General features: G+C 40.1%; 2 protein-coding genes across 3 annotated transcripts; one reads left to right on the forward strand and one right to left on the reverse strand.

Moving 5' to 3' along the window:
* Positions 1-30: 30 nt before the first annotated feature.
* On the reverse strand, positions 31-7,923 carry sh2d7 (SH2 domain containing 7). The gene is made up of 6 exons (XM_044194108.1): positions 7,716-7,923; positions 6,073-6,162; positions 5,812-5,977; positions 4,315-4,557; positions 2,726-3,415; positions 31-2,631 (listed from the first exon to the last, which is right to left on the reverse strand). The coding sequence occupies exons 1-6, from the start codon at positions 7,865-7,867 to the stop codon at positions 2,587-2,589; spliced, it is 1,386 nt and encodes a 461-aa protein (XP_044050043.1). The 5' UTR covers positions 7,868-7,923; the 3' UTR covers positions 31-2,586.
* A 2,126-nt stretch (positions 7,924-10,049) lies between these two features.
* dapk2a (death-associated protein kinase 2a) lies at positions 10,050-21,581 on the forward strand. 2 transcript variants are annotated; one of them, XM_044204186.1, is made up of 9 exons: positions 10,050-10,226; positions 10,442-10,541; positions 14,589-14,810; positions 16,328-16,466; positions 18,464-18,593; positions 19,148-19,223; positions 19,333-19,485; positions 19,661-19,706; positions 20,386-21,580. In XM_044204186.1, exons 2-9 carry the CDS (start codon positions 10,480-10,482, stop codon positions 21,037-21,039), a joined length of 1,482 nt encoding a protein of 493 aa, XP_044060121.1. In that variant the 5' UTR covers positions 10,050-10,226; positions 10,442-10,479; the 3' UTR covers positions 21,040-21,580. The 2 variants fall into 2 exon arrangements, with proteins under 2 accessions (XP_044060121.1, XP_044060130.1); XM_044204195.1 differs by lacking the exon at positions 10,442-10,541 and having other exon boundaries at positions 10,149-10,226; positions 20,386-21,581.
* The last annotated feature ends 2,716 nt before the right edge of the window (positions 21,582-24,297 follow it).

A 24,297-nucleotide genomic window follows, 5' to 3' on the forward strand; every position in this document is an offset into this window, starting at 1 on the left:
TGTAAACCAAATTCCCATGTAGATACAGGTCACACCAGTGCATACTAGTCCTGCTCTAATGCTCTATGGGCTACCACTGATGAGTGGCAGCTTTGTCACTGCAATCAGCTCCTGAAGTTAAAACACCCACTGCATAACTTTTAGACTTTTAGTGCTGCTGCATTTTCCACAACTTTTAATCTGAAAAGTAACTAGTAACTACAGCTGTCCAATAAAGAGTAAGAGGTACAAAATTTCCAACTGACCTTACCTCAAAATTGTACTTACTTGAGTAAGTACTGTACTTGAGTGAATGTATTTAGTCATTTTCCAACCCCTGGTTGGGAGGGATCTCCCATACTGATTTATTTTTTTATTTTTTATTTTGCTCAATGGCAGAATTTAGCTTTTAAAATGAGCAACATTCCTCTTTTCTCTACATCACAGTGTTACAGTGCAGTACAGTAAAACTTGTAGTGGTGGTGGTCAGCTGTCAAACTGACTGAATCAAAATAATAATAATCAAACAGCAGTTATAGCCTATAAGTGTAAACATTTATTTGTAAACAAAATTGCTCTATGGTGCAAAAAAGCCAAATGAAATACAGGGACAAATACAAGGGAATTAATAAAATAAAATAAATATGAAGGAAAGAAAATAAGACGAAATGCAATAGTCTTCTGCAGTTGTTCCCCATGAAACTGAACTGGCAATAAGAAGAAGAAGAAGAAGAAGAAGAAGAAGAAGAAGAAGAAGAAGAAGAAGAAGAAGAACCTGTTCAGAAAGTGCTTTTGAAGCATTTGAAACACATGGAAGCAAGAAAGAGATGTTTCCAAATTGGTAAATGTAATTCATTCCTTAATTCATAAGGGAGAGACCAGTTATTTTTATTGGCATGTGAGTAATTAGACTGAGAAAAGACAGATTCTTATGGTGACGAGGAGGTGACTAGAACAGGACAAGAAGCCTTTTGGAGAGAGGAGACAGGGCTCAAGGAAAGGGGAAAGAGAGAGAGATCCTCCTCAGAGGACGATGTAGATGACGAGGATGGAGTTTCAAATGGAGGAAGAAGTCATCATGAAGGAGAGGGAGTTCAAAAAGAGCTGGAAGGCATTTCAGAAAAAGAGCAAATCATCAAGAGGAGGGATGCTTTGGGCCGGATCGGGCCTCGTGAGGAAGACTCAGTAAAAGAGAAGTTGGGGACAGAGGAAGAGGTGGGATGTTCAGTCCACAGAGGAAACGAGAAGAAAACTGAAGCTGGGAGAGTAAGGATTAGAACTAGATTCAACAGGTCCGACTGTGAAGCCCGAACTGAGTTTGGACCTCAGACTCATTAAAAGAGTACTCCACCAATTCAGCATTGCACTCCTATAACACTGACAGACTCACGATGGACAATTAGGGAGAAAAAGGATCAAAATCAATGCAGCAGAGATCTTCCTTAACAAAACCTGGCTCCTACATTACCCACAATGCAACTCAACCGCAGAGATTGAGGTGTGTTATGCTAGTAGCGGCTAATGTAGCCTGGAGCCTGCAGCAGAGATGAGGAGCAGCTGCGGAGGTCTGGTGAGCTCACGTCTTTCTAACTCCACGCCAACAGATTAGTTTCATCTTCAAACTCGTAGTCTTCAGCCCCGCCCCGACGCCGACTCAAGTGACATCACCTGAGGACGTTTATCAGCAGCTCCCTCTGGGGCCACAAAAGGCTTTTTTCACACATGTAGTATAAATATGCAGTAAATAAGTTCTCCCTTTAAGCGAGAACTTGTTACATCTTATGAAGTCAAAATACACCACAGTGAATCAACCAGAAACACCTCTGTGGACTGCTGTGAGGCAGCGCATTCTCACTTTATATTACATTTATTTATTATGTTTATTAGAACTGCAGCAGCGGTTGCCATGATGTTCCTGTCTTGCCTCCAGCTTTAATTTAAAACGTCCCAAAACTTTAACAGACGGACTCGTTTTCCTGTCAAACATCCTGGCATTAAATGTCACAGCTGCTGGTTTGGGACCGTGTTGGAAACGTTGTGTGCTCTATGCTGTGCTGTGTTTTATAGATCCATAAACACATTTAAAAAAACAAAAAAAGACAAATATGAACACATGATGAACAGTGACACAAGCCTCTCGGTGAGTAACTTTTTACATTTTTGTAGAAAAGTAAATGAAAACGTTAATTTATATGAATTTAAAGATGTTTTAAAAGGTTCAATGACAAAATAAACAAATGACTAAATACTGAACCACATTTAATGCTGCTACAATTACTAAAATACCACCGACTACTACTACTAATAATAATAATATCAGTAAACAAAATAATAATAATGGAAGAATGTATCTTAATTAATCTTGTTTACTAAAATTTACTAAAATCATTAGATACAAAACATTTTAACTTTAAAGGACAATGACCAGAAAATACATAATGATAACAGCTGGATTTATATAAAGTGGGGTTTTTGCAGCGTTTAAACATCTGAATTCTACGTAACTTTCTTACTTAACAAAATGATATTATAAAAGTGATTTATTTTTAATATTCATTTAACTTCTGTCTCAGTTAACAAAATATCAAACAGTTCTTTTAGTCACGTTTATTTCTTCTTGTAATCAGGAAGGAATTTCTTCCATTTCATATTCTGCAAACAGAGAAAAAAAAAAACGGAAAGCCGTTAAAGTTGATATTTCTGCTCTCAATAACATCAACAACGCTGATCATTCTTTCTGACTTACATTTTTCCCCCAGGTGGATTTGGACTTCTTGGTTTTCATATCCTCCAGAGACTCGTAAGTGTTGCCTTGGACAGCAGCGGCCTCCCCGGGGATCAGCTCATAGGTGTCATCAGGCAGCCCGGCAGGTACCGGCCTCTGGGGAACCTCAGCATACATGCCGCCTCCCTGCTGTGCCGAACCCCCTCCAGGCCCCTCGGAGGTCTGGTACAGCGGGTTGGACCTCAACATTTCCACATCATCGCCCTGCTGTTCTGACCTGGAGCTGCTCGGCCTCAAACTGTCTCTGGGATCATGGAGGGAGTAGGTGTGACAGGTGACCTTCTTCAGTGGAGTGGGTGAATAAGATGTTGTGAAGGAGGGACTACTGAGCTGGTTAGAGTACTCCTCCTCCTCCTCCTCCTCCTCCTCCTCCATGTTGTTCAGTTTTGGTAGAGATTTGCTTCTGCTCTCCAGCTGCGTCAGCTCAGAGTATGTGTTCCTTGGTGGACAAAGATCACCTGGATAGCTCGGATAGTCAGTGGTTTTAAATGAGTCTCTGTCAGACATTAGCACCGGGTTTGCGTTCCCTCTGAGTCTCTGGGATCTGTTTGGGTCGGTCTGGGTTTTACTTGGATGTGGTGTTGCGTCAGGCAAAGATCCACTCTGGGAGAAGCCCAGAGGCCTGCCTCTTTTTGGCACTGGAGGTACACCCTGAAGGACATGATACCAGAACAATGAGAAGATGGACGACAAAGCAGTCTCTCCACACGCTCCATTAGCAATCGTATCATACGATCTTCCTCAGCGGATGATTTTGTTTTGGTTGATTTCGTCGGACTAAAAGTTGGACTGGCAGGACTCAGTGTTTAATGTTGTTAATGCAACTAAAACAGTTTTGTAAAAAGATTTGATCTCTCCCTTATGACGCAGCCTAACCTCTGAACACTAATAACACTCAGAACTCACATGGACTCATTAACCTATTTATTTACTTATTTATTCAGTTGGGTCCAGTGTTTGTGGCTTGGATGTGACTCTCTTTGTATAGGGACACAATTATTTTTGTTTCTCTTTACTGTTACTGTTTAGGAAGGAAGATTTTCATGTATGTTCATGGACACTAAATTCAAAATTTGAAGTGTTGGTTTGACAACAAGTGAAGTAAATATTTTGATCTGATGATTTTTTGTACATGCTGCCACCTGTGGTTCAGCTCTGTGAGGGAACCACAACAAGCCAGACATTTTACTGTATAAAATATGTGTAAATAACAACTCTGGTATTGTTGAGTTTACATGAATGGAGCTGAAATATCTGCAAATATTCAAATAACTCCACAGTGTCCTAAAAAGACAATGTTGAAGTGCTCAGAAATACTCACTGAAATGTAAAAAACATTGTAAGAAAAGCATGCAGCACATGTGCTTTCTGTTAAACAACAACAATTAAACTTCAATATTTCTTATTAACAGTTTTATATGAGGTCATGACAAACACCTTAGACCTAATAAAATCTTTTCATGGACTCTTAAAGTGTCTTTGTGTGCACCACAACTCTCCAACAAACAAAACACCGGTGCATAATCGATCAGTTCTAATTTCCTTCATACCTGTGAGAGGGACACTGCGTCTACAGACACCGCTCCCGTCAGCTTTCTGTTTTGGGATTTAGGTGGCAGCGAAGGTGGCTGCACCGTAGGAGGGTCATTTTGCTGCTGAATCCTTTGATTAGTGCCAGGGTCGCTGTGAGGATCATTTTTCTGGTCCCACAGAGTCCGCAGAGCTTGGACACTCACCCCAGACTTCTCTTTGCTGCTGTAATTCACCACATCATACAGCTCACCTGTGTTTACCTGAAAGTAACAGCGGCATTTCAGATTTAGAAACTGGAGTATTTGGTCAACGTCAGACGCAGCTGATTTAACCTGTTGTGATTCAAACCTAAATGATCTGGCACACAAAAAGAAAGTGGCGCCAATTCTTTGATGGCAACAGGGAACAGAGGTGCGGTACAGAACTGAGGTACAGTTGAGCTAAATGCTAACGGCAACATGCTCACATTCAACAACAATGCTAACATGTAGTAGAAAAGGTTTCAGTCGTAGTCGTCTGGACACTGTTTTCAGAATCAAGACGTTTCGGCTCCCATCCGGAAGTCATTCTCAATTGAGAAAATTTGAAAAATTTAAGCTACTCTGTGTTACATAAGCCCCGCCCTCAGGAGGGAATCTACCTGAGTATCTGTTAATAGCTAGTTTCACCTGAAACTGACCTAATGGTTCCAAGATGGCCCAGTAATCAGTAATCAGGCCTATTGTTTTCTGGCTGCATCTACTTCATCACTGTTAACATGCTGATGATTTGCAGGAAATGTTTACCATGTGTTAGCACACATGTTAGCGCGTTAGCATGCTAACATTTATTAATTCGCGCCAAACGAAGAGTACAGCCGAGTCAGATGAAAGTTCGGTGAAAAGTCAGGGGATCACCAAAGTGATTAAAATTCCTCCTGTTGGGAACACGAGAGTCTGAAGCAAACGTTGTTGAGATATTAAACAAAACCTGGCGCTAGAGGAAAAGTCATCAAAGTCTTTAGGATACATGAATGTCTGTACAGTAGGGGTCTTTGTCATATCTTATTTACTGGATAGGTCTACTCAAAACAAGGGGAAAAACTGCAGTGCATCTTTGCTTTATAAACAAAATGTAATAAAAAGCTTTTAATATTACATGGCTGACACCAACACATTTCCGATGAAGGCTTAGGACTCACAGTGCCTTAGAGTTTTTGCTCCTATTTTACCGGATAGTTGAAAACTTTGTTGTGCTGGTGGCGCTACATGAAAAATCACTGAACCACCATTAGGATTCATCCTCTTGGGACCGGGAATGTCTGAACCAAATTTCATGGTAATAGATGTAGAAATTTCAGTCTGAACAAAAGTGGTTGACCGACCGACAGACTGACATAGTCATCAAAAATAATTACTCCAGCGAATAACAACACATTTTGTAAACTGCAGTTATACTTTAACACTTACAGAAAATAGGTATTCTATATGTATATGTGGCATGTGAGTTAATCAAACTTTCTGTGTCCTCCTCACCTCATGGCAGCTGGAGGTCAGGTGCTCTCCAAAGGGCTGGATGGGGCTGACTTTGTAATGCTCTATCAGCTCTGTGAGGCTGCCGTATGTCTGACAGTCTCCTGATATGACGAACTGTCCGTCTTGATTCTGGGTGATGACAAAATGGCGGCACCTGTCGTGGCCCCTTTGGAAGGAAATGCACGGCCAGTACAGTGAGGTGAATCAGAATGTCAATAAAGAAGCAATTGGACAATGTTCAAAAGACTTGATTTGCCTCACTTGTAGGAAAGGATGTAGCCGATTGCTTTATCACTGAGGCGAATGAGAAAACAGCCCAGAGCTTTATCTCTCAATAGATCTTCCGTGTCCCTGCGGCAGAGAGCAGGTCAGAACCAGTTTAACAGACTTACAGGCAAAGTAGATTTAAAAATATGAAAACTCTGTCAGACTCGTATCTGTCTTTTAGTCACTCTCACACGTCATCTACTGATGATACATCCAGAGTCATCGATCCCGTCAAATACATTGATTTTTCACGCTGTAAACACAGCCTTTATATCTGAAATCAAGTCGATTATCATCTGTTCCTTGCCTTAAAGCAAGACTATGTAATTTTTTAAATAAAAAAGTAACACAGTCTTAGTCTTACAAATGGAGTGGCAGGTCAAAACGCAGAGGGTTTTGCAGCTACAGCCTGGTATGACCAGTAGCTTGTGGTGGCTAATGTTAGCTAATATTAGCTAATGTTAGCAAACTTGAGGTCGATATTGCTGTGAAACTGACATTACCGAGTCAGTTTTCTCACTTTATGACTCTTTTCGACTTGTGCTACTGTTACACAATGATTTAGTTTGTCACCGATAAAAATGTTATTGGTTTCATCACAAAAATAACACAAAAAGTAAACATGCAATACTATATTTCTATAATTTATGGTTTACAGGTTTTTGAGATATCTAACTAACTGAATAGTTAGTATGAATCACCTCATCCAAGTCTCAAAATTCTTTAAATTATTTTGATTTCCCCTGTTTAATTATATTTTTTATATTATATTTTCTGTTTGAGGGTCTAAGTCTCCACACTACCTGGAATTAATAGGAAAAATACTGAACACTGTTTTGTATTTGTTTTTTTGGTGGCCTAAAACAAGTCTACAAACACTGCAATCAGCACATGAATTACCCACCATGTGTACGCTTTTAATTGTAATATATACCCCTCACTCCAGGCTCTTAAAATCCCTAAATTACCATAAAAAATATCGAGCACATAACCTCAGAGAGGAAGTACATAAAAAGTAAGTACTAAGTGCATAAAAGTATGTTTATTAGCTAAATGTAGGCCTACTTAAAGTATCAAAAGTAAAAGTACTCATTGTGCAGAAAACTGGCCCCTCCCTGTTAGTGTCATACTCTGTATTATATTATTGGATGGTAGCATTTTACTGTTGTAGCTGGTGGAGGTGGAGCAAGTTTGAACTATTTTATATTCTGTTTGGTAGTTTAATCTATAACAATACATCATATACTGCAAAGTAACTAGAAACTAAAGCTGCAAAATAAATGTAGTGGAGTAAGAAGTACAATACTTGTAGTGGAGTAGAATTATAAAGTTGCATGAAATGGAAATACTGGATTAAAGTACATGTACAAGTTGCATTCTGCCACTGCACGACCACAGTAGCACTGTAGCTACGACACTGCAGCTAACAGATAAACAAACATGAGAAAAACATAACGTTCATGGCAGAGATATCTAGAAATCTATTCAAATAAACGCAAATAAAATGCCCCAACCTATCAGAACCCACAAGGCCACAACAAGTGCAACATCTACTATGTGCCAACACATGTACATATATATATTTAAACTTCTCTTCACTCCTTCGCCACAGATCCTGTCTTTTCTGTGTTGCTTACTTTCTCACAGCGAAGCCTTGAAACCAGTCAGGGAAGTTTCCGTTGTTGAGGATGAGCGGCGCCTGGGTCTCAGTGAACCACTTCAGCACCAGCTCCTTCAGGCCTCCTTCTGAGGTCTCCATGTGCAGGTCAACACCTGACTTCTTCTCCATCCTCACAGGTGGTAGCACACCATGTATACTCTCTGCTCAGATGACGTTTAACTCTCAAAAGGAAGTGGACGAGGTGCATCATTTGACTATTTTCGTTGGCCGTCTCTCTCATCTGAATAGTGGCATTGTTTCAGTTTATCTACCAGTGAGTCTTCTGCCTCTCATTGGGCTGCCAGTTCATTTTACTATCTGTCTTCCTTGTCCCAGATTGAACTTTAATGGCTTTGTCACATAGTAACTTTTTTTTATTTTGTTTATTTTTTATTTTTAGGAACCAGGTAAACCCTTAAAATATAGGATTAAGACGTGGGCAACCATTCAGACATCTGGAACCACATTCATTTTGCTGGTAATTCGGTCATAAACCAAAATATTGTGACAAAGTAAAATTCTGACCTGATGGCACTGGATGAAAAGTCAGGGCGTCACCAAAGTGATCACAATTCATCCTGAGGAGAACATGAATGTCTGTATCAAACTCCATAGTAATCCATCCAATATTTAGCAAGACATTTAGTTGAAAATGCCAAATGTCAACCCCGTGGTGGCACTAGATGAAAAGTCAGAGGATTAAGTCAGTAGGATTCATCCTCTGGGGACCATGATTTGGTGGGTCTCTGTAAATAATATAATAAAGAGTTCGGTCTAGACCTGCTCTATAGGAAAAGTGCAATGAGATAACTTCTGTTATGAATTGGCGCTTAAATAAATAAATAAATAAAATTGAATTGAATGACCATCTGTGGCAGATTTCAGGACAATCCATTCAATAGCTGTCAAGATATTTCACTCAAAACTGTCAATCTCATAGTGGCGCAAGAAAATAAAACAAAACATGGTGATCACCAAAGTCATTAGGATTCATCCTCTGGGGACCATGAATGTCTGAAACAAATTTCATGACAATCTATCCGATATCTATTAAGACATTTTGCTCAAATGCTGAATGTCAATCTCTTGATGGCGCTAGATGAAAAGTCAGAGGATTACCAAAGTCATTAGGATTCATCCTCTGGGGATCATGATTATCTGTAGCAGATTTGAGGACAATCCATCCAATAGCTGTTAAGATATTTCACTCAAAGCAAAACTGTCAATCTCATGATGGCGCTAGATTAAAAGTCAGAGGATCACCAAAGTCATTAGGATTCATCCTCTGGGGATCATGAATGTCTGAAACTAATTTTACAGCAATCCATCCATTAGCTGTCAAGATATTTCACTCAAAACCAAAACTGTCAATCTCATAGTGGCGTATGTAAAAAAAATATGGGGATCACCAAAGTCATTAGGACTCATCCTCTGGGGACCATGAATGTCTGAACCAAATTTCATGACAATCTATCTGATATCTATTAAGACATTTAGCTCAAATGCTGAATGTCAGTCTCTTGATGGCGCTAGATGAAAAGTCAGAGGATCACCAAAGTCATTAGGATTCATCCTCTGGGGATCATGAATGTCTGAAACAAATTTTAAGATATTTCGCCATCCCTGTGGAGGGGCTAAAAGGCAGCCTACAGGCTACAGCAGTCATTACACCCCACAATACAGTTTCCCTTTTGGCTGAAGGTGGTATTACATCAACAACAATAGTGTTTTCAGAATTGAAGGGGTTCATTCTCTTGTGAGCCTGAAAGTGTAAAAGCAAAAAATAATAAATGCTGTGATATTTTCATTGATCAGAAGTTGTATTTAGCTTTCCTGGTACATCATCATGAAAGATACACTTTTAAGGGAGTTAAATAAATAAAAATCGGATCTATCAAAATAAATGAAAAATAGTAAATGTTCAAATGAATCAGCTTTATTAAAATAAGAAATGAAAGCTTTCTGTTATTTGACTCCAGTGTGCTAGAGCGCGCGCACAGCGGTAACACGGGTCGTTACACTGTGACGCCAAACCTCATCTAAAAAGGACACGTTTAAGAGTATCTAACAAGGCACACACCTAATATGACACTTTTGAATGTATCGTCTGAGTTTGTACGTTTTAGTTTTCGATTCGGCATAAAATTAATACACCAAAAACCATCTTTTTAAAATGAGATGTCGCACTATTTTATTATGGGTGCGAGGAGCAGTGTGAACGATTTAAAGTTTAAATTTAATTTAAATGAACTTCTTTGTCATTCACCCGGACTCTAACGTTTCATTATAATAATAGGGTAAGTTTTCTTTAAAAAAAAAAAAAAATCTGCTAACTTCATGCAGTTATAAGCAATGCCACATTAAATTGGTAGTTTTCTGAATGAAGCTCGGCATGACGCTCTCCCCGTGACCGGAATGTGTCGGGACACGGTCACTGGAGACACACACGGGACAGGAGGAGGACATGGACGGTGGAGTTTTTAACACGGTAAGACATGTTTTATTCAATGATGCTATACTGTTAGTGTGTTGTTTATGACCGGTGACATTCACAGCAATAGTTTCTCACTTTAGACAGTGTCCACTAAGCCAAGGTGTGCGACTGTTCCGACTGCAATCATATTCTCTATAACTGGCTTGTTGTATCAGCTATTGTGGAAACATTTTCCCAGATAATAAAATAACTGTGGTCTGTTATTGCAGGTAAAGAGAGATTAACCAGAAGTTTTATCCCAAACACCATGGATTTATTCAAACAACAGAAAGTGGAGGATTTCTATGAAATTGGTGAAGAGTTGGGAAGGTACAGCCATGCTACTATCTCTACTCATTTACTTCTCCGTGGTGCAATAAGTGTGCATTATTTGCATCTGTTTTTAAAAAAATCTAATTTAATGAATAATGGTGAGATGTTTGATGTAGATCAGGGTCCAAATAACTGATCGACACTTTCATACATGTCAGGTGAAATGTGAAAATGTATGGTACATTACAGAAACTTGGCATTAAGATAGATAGATAGATTACTTTATTAATCCCAGAAGAGAAATTACAGCAGCCAAATCACACATAAGAACCACAAAACAACACTAAAAGAGGTGGATAAGGAATAATAATAAATAAAACTAGAAACTGAACTACAACTAAAAACTCGAACCATACTGTAACTCTGTGCATTTGATTTATTTATGTATTTATTCATTTATTTATGCGAAAGTCAGATTAAGTTAAGTGAAAGAACAGAAAAGAATTAAAAGCCTCATTATGGCATTTCTTTACATAACTACCATATTGTTTCAGTATTGTACTTTATCAGGAACAGTGAGTCAGACATCAGTAATACTGATATACAGGCAACAACTTTAATCATCATGAAGAAAAACTTAACCCTGATTTCAGTGTTGGTGTAGAGTTAGTGAGAGTTATTTGAAATAACAATGTTTACAGAAGAAGAACTCCACATACATTTCATAATAAGACAGAGGTTGCTTCGCTCAAGGGCACTAACAAGCATGTAGGTCAGTGCACCAGGCAGTTATTGCTGTGGTATAATAACATGGAAATTACACCGAATCATTAACTGCATGCTGCAAATGTCCCCTGCACCTGCGATAAACTCAGTAGTGTGCTTTTATAATAGAAAAAGGAAAAGGAAACTAAACTAGCTTGTGTTTCAGGCCTAGTTTTGTTGCTGTGCGTCGTCACGTGGAGACAACTGTTGTGCACGTCAAGCTGCTTTTTAAAGGAGTCTTCTATCTTTAGCCGTGGCTATATCTACTCCCAGACTGGCTGCAGATGAGTGTTAGCTTACAAACCATTCAAGCGAACCAGAAAAAAAGTAGATGCAGCTGTACAGTCATGCAACCTTTGGATTTTGAATTAACCACGCCAAACCCAGCAACTGACGTGAAGTGTTTGCTTGTATTGGGATGTGTGAGTATCTGTGAGTGCCAGGCTTGTCACTTTGCGCACGCTATAAATAGAGTGAAGTGGTGGGAACATCTGAGTGACAAAACTGAATCACAATCCCACCACAGCCCTGTAGCACTGCGTTGCTGCGGGGTGCACAGTAAGCATTCAGGGACTCAGTAAATAACTCAACAGGGTAACTGTATCACCGTCCCGTTTGCCTTGAGCCAGTCAAGAGACATCCTTTCAATTTCCCATCAAAATGGACCAGTAGTGGAGCAGTTGTGATTTTTAAAGTTTGAAATGTTCAATGTTGATTGAAGCGCCCCCATCAGGCCGATCTGTGTACTTTGCAAAATATCAAAATCAGAATCAGAATCAGAAATACTTTATTGATCCCCGTAGGGAAACTCTTTGTTACAGCATCTCGCCTTTACGTCAGTGCACACAGGAGAAGTACTAGCAAACGATAAGATACACTATAAAAACAGGTCAGAAAATAAATTAAGTACCAGGTCGGTATAAGTATAAGATAAACTAAGTGTCAAGTACCAAGAGGGTTTACCGGTTGATGATGATAGTACAGTATAATAATACAATGTAATAAAATAAGTAATAAGTAATAAGCGGAGGTGCATGTACTGTCGAGAGTAATAGAGGTATATAATATCAATAACAATAAATAAGAAAAACTAACATGGGAAAACTAATATTGCACAGGAGTAGTACACAGAATATTGCACAATTATTCAATTATGGCGGAGATGTTAATGATCAATGTCCAGTTTAGTGACTTCGGGTCATACAGACTGACACTTAGAGGGAGGAGTTAAAGAGTCTGATGGCCACAGGCAGGAATGACTTCCTGTGGCGCTCTGTGGTGCATTGTGGGGGGATGAGTCTTCCGCTGAAGGCGCTCCTTTGTTTGACCAGCACGTCCTGGAGCGGGTGGGAGACGCTGTCCAAGATGGCGTGTAGTCTGGCCAGCGTCCTCCTCTCTGACACCACCGCCAGAGAGTTCAGCTCCACCCCCACAATGTCACCGGCCTTACGGGTCAGTTTGTTGAGCCTGTTAGCGTCCGCTGCCCTCAGCCTGCTGCCCCAGCATGCAACAGCATACAGGACAGCACCGGCCACCACAGACTCGTAAAACATCCTCAGCATCGTCCGGCAGATGTTGAAGGACCTCAGCCTCCTCAGAAAATAGAGGCGGCTCTGGCCCTTCCTGTAAACAGCTTGAGTGTTCTTGGACCAGTCCAGTTTGTTATCCAAGTGTACTCCCAGGTACTTGTAGTCCTAATAGTGCCAAAATGAATCATCACTGAAGACAAGTCCTCATTACACAGAGTCCTCAGTGTAACGTGACCCTTCAACCGTTGTTAAAGGGACTGTTTAGTTTAGCGTTTGCTGCTGACCTCAAGTCAGACGATGGAGAGCGTTCATATGTCTCTGTATGAAGTTAGAAGTCGTACGTTGAATGGTCTGTGAGCTCAGACAAGATCCACTCAAAGAAAAAGAAATACACCTTTTACACTGAGGGCTAAATACTCGTCACTCGCTCCAGAACAACGTCCAGTACGGGATGCGGGGCTAAATTCAGTAAGGACAGATCAACCGGAAATAACAAGTAGAGCTGCAACAACTAGTCAATTAATCAATTAGTCGTTTGACTGGCAACTATTTTGAAGTAATTCAAGTCATTTTTTAAGTAAAAAAATCCAAATATTCTCAAAATAAAACATTTGATGACATCATCTTGGGCTCTAGGAAACTGTGATGGCATGTCCCACTGTTTCCTGATGTTGTATAGGCCAAACGTTTAATTGATTAACTGAGAAAATTATTGGCAGATTAATTGATTATGCTTTATACTGTGAACACTTGCACATTCCATCCTCATCGTTTTAAACACTCTACAGCTCTTTTCATTTATATATATTTTACATATTTTTAATGTATTTTTCATATTTTTATTGTAAATTTCTAATTTATTTATGCTAAACTTTTGCAGTACTTGTTGTTTATTGTTATGCACCAATACACCAAGGCAAATTCCTTGTATGTGAAAACCTACTTGGCATCAAACCTGATTCTGAAAATAATCAGTAGTTGCAGCCCTAATAACAACATGTATTGCGGTCAGCAACAAAGGAAGAGTCCACTGATGTGAAGCACAGTGCTGAATTTGTAAATCAGGAAGTCCCAGAGCACAGAGATGTTAAAACTAAACAAAACTGTCATCACAAACAAAGCAGTATATATTAATCAGAGCATTCACAATAATCAAAATCAGCAGGGGGACGTCGATCTCCTCCGCTCAGTACTCGCTGCACCGACACACGCACCCCCTAATTTAATTTAGCCGTATCATTTCACCATTTCACAGCGCAAACGCCCACTTGCTCAACACATGTGATTGTCTTTTTGACATTTTACCAGTTTCCTCCTTGTTGCGTGACCTGAACTCTCTCTCTTCTGATTTAAAATGCATCCAAAATAGGCAAACAAGCGATTTACGAGTAACTTCAATGGGAAATAAAAGAATGACAGAACCGATAACATTAAATATTACACAAAATCTATTTACTGCTTTTGATAGTGACAAAGGAGGTGCCAGAGCCAATCAAATAGGTGCGGGTCCCAATCTGGGAGGTCCCGGATCCTGTGGGAGGATCCAGCACAAATTAAGCCCTGGTGAGTCATCTTCATCAGGTTTAGGTTCATATGAAGACAGGAGATCTGGACAGGATCCCCTGGAGTCTAGAAGCTGCTGGTAGTGGTGGAGTAAAGCCAGCAGGTGGTTGACTGAGCTCGCTGAGCTTCCTGATGGTGAGGTGGAGGTTGGGGGTTGTGTAATAGTAGGTCTGAAAGACAGAACTGCTCATTTAAAGTACAAGAATCGTTTTTTCATGAGAATTGTGATTGCTCCTCTGTGTTTCAGTGGGCAGTTTGCCATCGTAAAGCAATGCCGAGAGAAAAGCACAGGTCTGGAATTTGCTGCCAAGTTCATCAAGAAACGGCAGAGCATGGCCAGCTCTCGAGGAGTGCGGCGGGAGGAGATCGAGCGGGAGGTGGACATCCTGCAGCAGATTCAGCACCCCAACATCGTCACGCTGCACGACGTCTACGAGAACCGCACTGATGTGGTGCTCATCCTGGAGCTGTGAGTGACAATCCACAGGTTAGCCAGGAGCGGGGCAGGCAGGCAGGCAGAGATTCGGGTTCAGGTTCAGGTCGAAGAGGCTGGAGAGCAAAGGAACAAAGCGACATTGCAGGTGGAGATGGGCTGGTATAAATACTGTGGGGGGTAATTGGGGAATGAGGAACAAGTGAGCAGGTGGATGTAGGAGTCAGGTGACTGGGACCGGTGAGAAAGTCTGAGGGTGGATGGACGGAGAAAAATGCATTGGCCTGGGGGAAGAGCTGGAGACGAGGACAGAGATAAACAACTGAGCAGCCGACGTGTCCAACGCAAAGACATGGGCTGCATCTCAGTTTGTTTTCTGAGTCATATTGCCAGTTCTGAAAGATTATATACTGTAATGTGTGTTAGTCAGTTGTCAAATATAGTCTCGAACACTGATCAGGTCATGTATATAGTTCTTTTGGTAACTGCGAGAATTGCAGATTTCACAACACACCAGATGTGCTGAATTTTGGGGAAATATGCATAAAATGATGCACAAGACATGTGTAATATTTATTTATTTGTTGGAAGGGCGCAGCCCCCCTGGGGTTCATATAGCAGAAGAGAATATTAGCGTGGAAATACGCACAGATTGCTAAAATGTGCATTCAGTTTAGCAACACGTACGCTTGGATCACAGTAATGAACTGTGCACGTGGATTATTAAAACCGTGTGCATGGACTGCTGAATGAGTGCACAGTTTGCAGTATACTTGTAAGCATCCGAATAAATAACATAATATAATAATAATAATTCTGAAATCCAAAAAGTTTTAAGTATTGCATTGTTTAAACGGCATACCAGCTAACTGAGTCTAATAACTGAGGTCAGAAAAATACTGAAAATGCCATAAAGTCCTGTATGAGGCGCTTAATGGCCTGAAAATAATGTAAGCAAGTCACAGCATGTTAGCCATTATACAATTCCTCTCCAATGTGAGCTTTCAACCCTTCTTATTGTGAAGGTCAGAGGTCAGTATCAGAGGTTTGATCATTTGAACACATCTATACTGACTGCTGAAAAACTGTATTTTTGTCATTTTTAACAGTTTATTGAGCCACGCGCACCATTTCATTTAACGAATGGTCACGGTTTCATGAAATGCACTTGGTTTATTAATCCGTGCACATTGGTTTCCACATCAATATCTTTTTTTTTTTTAAATACCAAATGGATCCCCAGCAGGTTCCATATAACCCTAATGAACATGGAGTCATAACATCATATAGCTTCAATGAAGAGCTGGAACAAGATGATAGACGATGAATGTGAATCAGTGTGGTCTGAAAACTATATGTTGAGGATTTAACTGAATTACATATAATGACAATAAACATTAATTAAGTTTAATTTGTGTCCATGTCACAGTGTTTCATGTCGGCCTATTGAGTGCCCCTACCACGTTTCCACTTATTGTTATGCTGATTAAGAAAGTCTAAAAAATGTTCCACTTTTACTCTGCACTGATTTATGATGAGTGCCTGTGTTCCAGCGTCTCCGGAGGGGAGCTGTTTGATTTCCTGGCTCAGAAGGAGTCTCTGAGCGAGGAAGAGGCCACCCAGTTCATCAAGCAAATCCTCGAGGGGGTGAACTACCTCCACGCCAGAAAAATAGCCCACTTTGACCTCAAGGTTTGTCCGAACAAGACATGCAACATTCTGTTTTAGGACATTGTCACATTTCTGAGCCATGTCGAAGCGAAAGGGTCACACTGTAATGCATGGTGGCCTCATGAATTCAGTAAATTTAGCCGTGACATTTTGTCCAAGCGACAAAAGCTCGTTTCATTCAGAGTTCATTACTCAGAATGATTCAGCATTGTTTGTAAGGCTTTTCCCAGAAATCCATTAGACTATTATCACAGTTTAAGCTTTTAGTTGACCATTTTTGTGATTTTAATATCAAAATAAAAAGGACATAGAACCATTAGACATCTCTTTTTATATTTCTGCCTATTGACTGCACATCTACCAACTGTTTGAATGACATGTAACTAACATGCCAACACTAATATGCCAACAAACAACAACAAACAAAATCTGCAAATACCGGTAATGGTCTTAAGACTTAATACTCGATTCTTACTGTTTAAGAAACAGCAAAACATGGCATGTGGTTTCAATTTGCAAATGAGGTATTTTGTTTATTTTTCATTCCTTTGTTTGGTGTTTGTTGGTGTTTTTCGGGTGTTTATTTATAGTGCAAGACAAGTGATTAACAGGAAGACACATGAGACACGACAAGGCAGGAAAGAGAAACAACAACAAAAAAAGGATAGAAATACGAATAAGCTTAAGTAACTAACAGGAAGTACCTGAGCAAAATTTAAAAGACACATTTAGATTTTCTTATTGTACTATGTGTATGTGTGTATGGGAGTTATGTGTGTAAGGATATATTTATTCTCCCTTTCTTTTAGCCATTTATTTATCTATTTTGGTTCTACTTTGTTTTGATTTGTTTGGTTTTCCTTTTTGTTTTTCTTCTTGTTTCGTCCTTGCCTTCTTTGCTCTCTCCTGCCTTAGGCTGCCCCCAGACCTGTAGGAGGTAACTGGCCTGTTGTCGGGGTTGTGCCAGAGTGGGGTGTGCATGCAAGGAGTCATTTGTGATTTGCTAGTTTCAAGATGTTTCCATCAGCCTGTCAGAGTTAAGGAAATTAGGGGGTTTGAAGCAGTTGTGGTGTTTGATGTTTGAAGGGTAAATCAGAAATGTTGAAGTTGTTGCATTCTGCTTGTTCTAATTTAATCCAAGAGTTGTTAGAGTGGATCCATTTAACAAGGTACTGTAATCAGTTTGCCAGATAGTAGTGGAGAAAAAAGAGCGCATCTAGACCCCCCCGGTTCATTTTTTTGTAAAGTGGAGTGGATTTTGGATGTTTTGTTTTTCCAGTAGAAGTGTGATTGTCCAGTTATTTACTAAGCTACCTGCTATAGCTCAATAAACTCCCCACTGGAAGGGTTTCAGGACAAGCACGGCGGACACAACTCGAGCCACTTTTTGAGTTTTATTGTGCACACATACACAATAAGGATCCACAAGCTAGTTATGTGTAACATTTAGCTCGTCAATTAACAAATCAATTAAGTTGCTAGGTTGTAAACCTGCAATGAAAACACAAAACAAACATCAGAATTAACTAATGAAATTACACAACCATGAGACATTAATTCTTAATCTGAATTACTAGCAATGCCAGTTTACAGACACTCACCGGCAAGCGTGCCAGCCCTGATCAACAACAGAATGAAAAATGAACCTAGGTGGCGCTTGCGCACTGACTAACTTCACATATACAGATACACAATCTGGTGACTAGGAACGATAATAAAACATATCTGTAACCTAGTAAGATATATGACATAAATGTGTCTACATTTAGAATAAGATGGTAAATATACACACTTATTTCTTCAAATACCCCAGGACGTAATGATAACATCTATCACTTGTAATATACATACGCAAAACAAATAGTGACACCTGCTGGAAAGTTCTACAGTGATGGTTTCCCCCTGGTCTTACCGGGAGGATGACGATATAATACATAATGTCATTTGTAGTTGTCATATTTGGTATTTAGGTAGGTGGCTCTCAAACATTTGAGTAAATGTCTCTCTCTCATCTGCAGCCTGAAAACATAATGCTACTGGACAAGAACGTGCCGCTGCCGAGAATCAAACTCATTGATTTCGGTCTTGCCCACAAGATTGAAGCTGGGGTTGAGTTCAAAAACATCTTTGGAACACCTGAGTTTGTAGGTGAGACGAGTTCATTTGTTACTTTTTTTTCTTATTATTATATATTTTACCTTTTGAAGTATATACAATAAACACATCCAAGAAACAATAAAAAACAAATCGAAATCCTCCACCCCGATACACCCGCCGACATACAGTCAGACAAAATGGAAAAAAAAGGTTGCAGGAATGTCACCTGAGCTTTAGAAAACATAACTTACAGTACATTTAGTTACAGTCAAGAGGCACAGAAATCAACATGAACCGCTAAGTTGCAGCTGAGTCCATTTGCTTTCTGATATGATCATTAAAGGGACCTAAAATCTAAACAAATTTACACAAACTGTGATTTTCCACTCGATTTGGGTGCAAAACAATGAAAACCAGAGGCATGGGTCTGTGTAAAAAGATCCAGAATTTGTGATATTGATGTTTAGAGGTAGGGACTTGAGAAATGCTGTGATAAAAAAAAGTAAGCTGGACTGGTAATGGTAGTCAAACTCAACAAGAGACTGCTGATTTTTCAGCTACTTTAACAGCGATGCATTTTGCTTCTCATCCGTTTGCCTTTTAAGCACCGGAGATTGTCAACTACGAGCCACTGGGATTAGAAGCAGACATGTGGAGCATTGGGGTCATCACCTACATCCTGCAAGTGAACCACACATAACATAATGTCCCTTATAGTATACGATACATTATACTGCAGCTTCCTTCAAACAGGATGATGAACTGCTCGTCCTTTTATGTTTTGTTCCAGGCTGAGTGGTGCATCACCTTTTCTGGGGGAGACCAAACAGGACACACTGGGGAACATTTCAGCCATAAATTATGAGTTTGATGAGGAGTTCTTCTGTCACACCAGTGAGCTGGCCAAGAAATTCATCAGCCAGTTGTTGGAGAAGGATAAGAAGTAAGAGCTCAAGCAGAACGTAGTGAATGACATTTTCCTCAGGGCAAACTTGTGTCAGTACAAGAAAGTTAGTTTATCTCTGACTTCATTTTGTAATGCTGTCCTGAATCACATAACCCTTCTGTGATTATGGTAGTTTGGTAACATTGTTTGGACATTTTTTGTTCTCTTACAGGAAAAGATTAACAATTCAAGATGCTCTTAATCACCCATGGATCAAGGTAAAGTGAAAACTTTTTTTATTTTTAAATGTATTTTTATGCAGTCATTATGTGCCAAAAGAATCTTTATCCGAGCAGAATTCAGACTGAAACACCACAAAATGTCTACTGTGTCGTTGTGCTTGTGGACAAACAAATATGTTAATTTTAACTTATTGTTGGTGCAAAGAAGAGTGCTAATGAATGACGCTAATGAAAAGTTAGCGGATGGCAGGAAAGGTTCCGCAGCCATGTTAGAGAAAAGTGAAAAGTTGTTCCGAGAGCTGGGGCTATTTTTCTCTCCCTGCACATACTTTTCATTGTTATTTGTGTCATTTGTTTGACTGTAACCTGTGCAAATAAACAAACTCAAACCCAAATGGTCTGTCGGGTGGCCACCCTTTAGTTTATGGTGGCAATGACCACCGCTGGCCACCTCGCGGCTCTGACATGGAAGCAAGTCATTTTGGACATCTGAAACCATTGTGGACTGTTTTCACTGCATCATGTTATCATTGGTAATTTCCCTCTGTGTTTTGCACATGATATGTTAGAGGAAAGAATGATCTGTGGTTTGTAATGCACCTTTAACCCAAGCCTACCTGATGCACTAACATAGTTGCATGAGCTCTCTGTATCTGTGCCTGCTCTTCCCTCTTTGGACAACAGTTACTAACTATCCTTTCTTTACACCCTAAAGTCCAATGAGCACAAGGAGGAAAATAAAGCCCAGGAGCCAAAGAAACGGGAGCGGCGCCAGCTGAAGACCAAGCGCCTGAGGGAGTACACTATCAAGTCCCACTCAAGCATGCCACCCAACAACACATATGTAAACTTTGAGCGGTTTGCCCAGGTGGTGGAGGACATTGACCAGATGGAGAGCTCGTTCGTTAGCCTGGCAGCGGCCCATGACTCTCTGCAAGAAGATATCGATGCCATGGTCTCCATATACAATGAAAAGGAGGCCTGGTACAAGGAGGAGAGTGAAGGTGTGCGCCACGAGCTCTCGCAGATCCGCTATGAGTTCCGTAAGGTGGAGGCCTTTAAGAGGAGCCTGCAGGACGACATGCAGACTTTCAGCTCCGGCCTCAGCGCCATCAGCAGCCGCTACCAGGAGAGACAGAACCACTTCGATGCACTGCGTCTGGAGCTTAGCAATGAGCTGAAATGGGTGCAAGAGGTGATGGGTTCATTTCCCATGGATGGAGGCGGTGGAGGATACCCCAACTGCAACTTCTCCACCGTCTTCAACAACGACGTGAATGAAGCCCTGAAAGAGCTGCTGAACCGCTCCTGTGGAGGAGAGCTGCTGTCCGGGATCAACCTGGACTTTGAAACCGGACAGCAAAGATAAATGCTTAGAACTTCACAATTACTTGAAAACTGTTATTATATATATTATAAAACAATTATGTTGACTGCGTCAGGCCTGAAGGATGATCTCTGTTGCTACACATAAAGATTTGGCAGAAATATAGATTTACATCAGAAGTATTGTCCTGTTTTTACATAAAAACCAAACATTTTCATGCAGAAAATAATCATTGGAACAAAAAGCTATGTCCTCACATACAGTGCAATGTTGAGCAAAAGCATTTCTGTATAATTTAAATAATGTCAGTCTGTTGTGCTGTGTGTTGGAGATAAAGGTAAAAACAGGTAATGGCTTTTTCATTTGTGTATTTTGTCTGTGACAGCTGAATATAAAAACAGTAGAAACATTTGTATGTGTAAATGCTTAACAGTAATGTCCCATCTAAAGTGCACATGGGCTTTTGATAAAAAGTATTTTTTTCTAAAGATCTGGTAGCATTTTGGGCATTTAAGGTGCTTTGCAAGTCATGAAAAGCAATAAAATATCTTTACCTTTATTATTACAACATCCAAACTGAAGTCTTAAAATTGCTTGAATATAGTTAAATGCAGAATTTAAGAAGAACTGTGTGGTGAAAATGGCCTCCTGATTCATTTAGGCCATTTAAAATCAAACTTGCAGACACCCTGGGCCAGCTGCTAAACCATGGAGCTAACAAGCGTGTCAGCCGTGGGGCGTTAGTCATGACGACAGCGATGAGAGACAGACAGATCAGAGACTACGACCAGCTGAAACACGACTGAGACTTCAGACCAGGAGGGGAAGCGGCACCTCCTGAAATCAACACCCAGAGAGCTCCCTCCCACACCATATGCAGATACTCACTGCTATTCTGAGAGCACATACGTAATTATGCAATGCTAATTTTAAGTAGTAGACTGGATCTGAGCAGCACTTTTCATAACTAACTGTATAACAAAAAAGCCTTTGCGCTTGGGTCCACTTCTGAGGCATTTAAACTTGTTCTTCTTTTCCCCACAACACTTCAAACTCGCTAGATTTAACCACCACCTGCGGTTTCTGCTGTTAGGAAAGTGATTCAGCACACGAAACGTGACTGAGGTATAAAAACCGATGCATTCTCCAAATGTGAGGCAGTTATCATAAAAAGGCAGCAGGAATGACAGAATCCAACACACTTAACCCACAGGAGATAAAACATCAGAACTATTTACCACTCGAGACACTTCAAAGTGGCATTTTTACTGAACTGAACACGTAGCAGCTGTTAACCTCTTTACACCACTCATGACATGGCACTGTTGAATGGCTTCCATGCCAGCAAACGTTCCTTCTAAATTATCAGTATTATAAAGTCAACATTTAAATAAAATGATGTCTGAGCGAAAAGCCAAAAACCAGAAGAGGGGGCATTAAACAGCACCCGTTATGCTTGTCCCAGTAGTCAAAAGGTATTATGGTTAGGTACCTAGTTGTAATAGATAAACTTGTTTGTTTTTTCAGATATTTTCCCAGGAGTATGTGGAGATGAACCAGAGCTAAAAGGAGAGTGAATACTGGAGTTGTGTGGAGAAAGCGCCTCCAACACGCCTGGAATCATGAAATCAGTCCTTTAGATTTGTCAGGTGGTCAGAAAACCACTTAGCCATCACGTTAACCATAACTACTTCATGGTGATAATATGTGAGGGCTGTGTGTCTGAGAAATGTTTGGGCTTTATTCTGCTCCTTGTGGCCAAAAAAAACCAAAACGATTTTGCAACTTTAAGCGCACCAGTGCTGAATGGTGTGTAAAGAAAGCAGCTTACCTGCAGGTGTTTTTACAGTCATGACAGGGGAAAGTAAGTGACTATATCATTCAAGTCACCTTAACCAGAAGACTTATGACATTAAGAATGAAATATCACTATGTTCAAGTCAAGAAGACCTTCTTACTCTAGAACTCTACTTCCTGATTGTATATCTGATTTAAAATCCGTTAAAATGTTGAAATTTGAAGATGACATGTCTCTAGTGGGCATGGCTACAAATCGTGGTGAAAGAGCATACAGGGCCGAGGTTGAAGCTTTACTCAAGTGGTACAGTGTAAAGAATTTAGACCTCTGCTGAGAAAGTCACACAGATCTGGTGATAGGACAACTCACAATACGAAGCTGTTGTGGAAACTTGTGCTTCACTGCATCCACAAACACTTAAGGGGAAGAAGCTTCCTTCTACGGTCTCCATCCACATCACCAGGGTGGAAATACGGAAATTACTCAGGCTGCAGACAGTCTCTGAGCTGCTTCCTGGAAAATAATCTCTCATTTACACAATTGCACATTTTGGATAATTGCTTAAAGTCAATACCAGACATTTGCAACAGCTTCTCAGGTGTGAGGATTTGCTGCTTTTTCGTTATTTCATTTAACAGTAAAGAAAATATCCCATAAGTATCTGGTTTTTAGCATGTGAGTCAGCTAAAATTTAGATGTCACCTTGGGCTCTTATCATTATGTCATTATTATGTTTGGATTTATAAACTTAAGATTCGATTAATGGTTTTAAAAATCAATAGATTAACGGCAATGAAAATAATCATTACTTGCAACCATAGCCATCAAGGCCAGCTGAACTCGTTGAAAACACAGTTACCTGAAGAAAGAAAACAATGAAACGAATGAATGGAAGAAAGAAATAGTGGCAAAGAAAATGATAAATACCTGCATCAAAAACCAAATGTGATTAAACTGATAAAAAGAACAAAGAGCAAAATGAACAAACGCTACAGGAAACAGCAACCTGCAGCAACCTGCTTATTGAGATTATTAAGATATTGCACAGCAGTAATGGAGGTATATATATATCAATGTCAATAAATAGGAAAAACTAACATGGGAAAACTAAATATTGCATGTACACAGAATATTGCACAATATATGGCATAATGTACTGCTGATGATAAGCATTTATTTGCCATCTTTATTTGCTGGACCTATACAAATGTGTCCTTTCTTCACACTTTAATTAATCATGCAATACATGCAGTGATAGTAGTGAAAGTGTCAAGACACACACTGTACATCATGAAGGACATTTGACAGTGATGCTGAACCCACTGACCATGTAAAATCGCTGTGTGCTTTGGACCCCTTTGTCTTTGTGGATGAGCCACTGCTGACTGTATGGCATGAGCATGCACAGCATATGAGAGAGAGTAAATGTAGGCAGACAGACAGGCAGGAAAGTAATCAGGCAGGCAGACAGACAGACAGGCTCCAGCGTCACCGCCCTGGGC

This window comes from Siniperca chuatsi, linkage group LG1, assembly GCF_020085105.1.
Source record: "Siniperca chuatsi isolate FFG_IHB_CAS linkage group LG1, ASM2008510v1, whole genome shotgun sequence".
NCBI classification, from domain to species: domain Eukaryota; kingdom Metazoa; phylum Chordata; class Actinopteri; order Centrarchiformes; family Sinipercidae; genus Siniperca; species Siniperca chuatsi.

Excerpts from the sequence above, each read along its gene's own strand:
- sh2d7 (XM_044194108.1), bottom strand. The coding sequence starts at position 7,867 with ATGGAGAAGAAGTCAGGTGTTGACCTGCACATGGAGACCTCAGAAGGA. Across the intron at positions 6,163-7,715 it reads CAAGGCTTCGCTGTGAGAAA|GGACACGGAAGATCTATTGA; the intron begins GTAAGCAACACA and ends TCTCTGCCGCAG. Across the intron at positions 4,558-5,811 it reads TGACCTCCAGCTGCCATGAG|GTAAACACAGGTGAGCTGTA; the intron begins GTGAGGAGGACA and ends TGTTACTTTCAG.
- dapk2a (XM_044204186.1), top strand. The coding sequence starts at position 10,480 with ATGGATTTATTCAAACAACAGAAAGTGGAGGATTTCTATGAAATTGGT. Across the intron at positions 16,467-18,463 it reads TAGCCCACTTTGACCTCAAG|CCTGAAAACATAATGCTACT; the intron begins GTTTGTCCGAAC and ends TCTCATCTGCAG. Across the intron at positions 19,486-19,660 it reads TTGTTGGAGAAGGATAAGAA|GAAAAGATTAACAATTCAAG; the intron begins GTAAGAGCTCAA and ends GTTCTCTTACAG.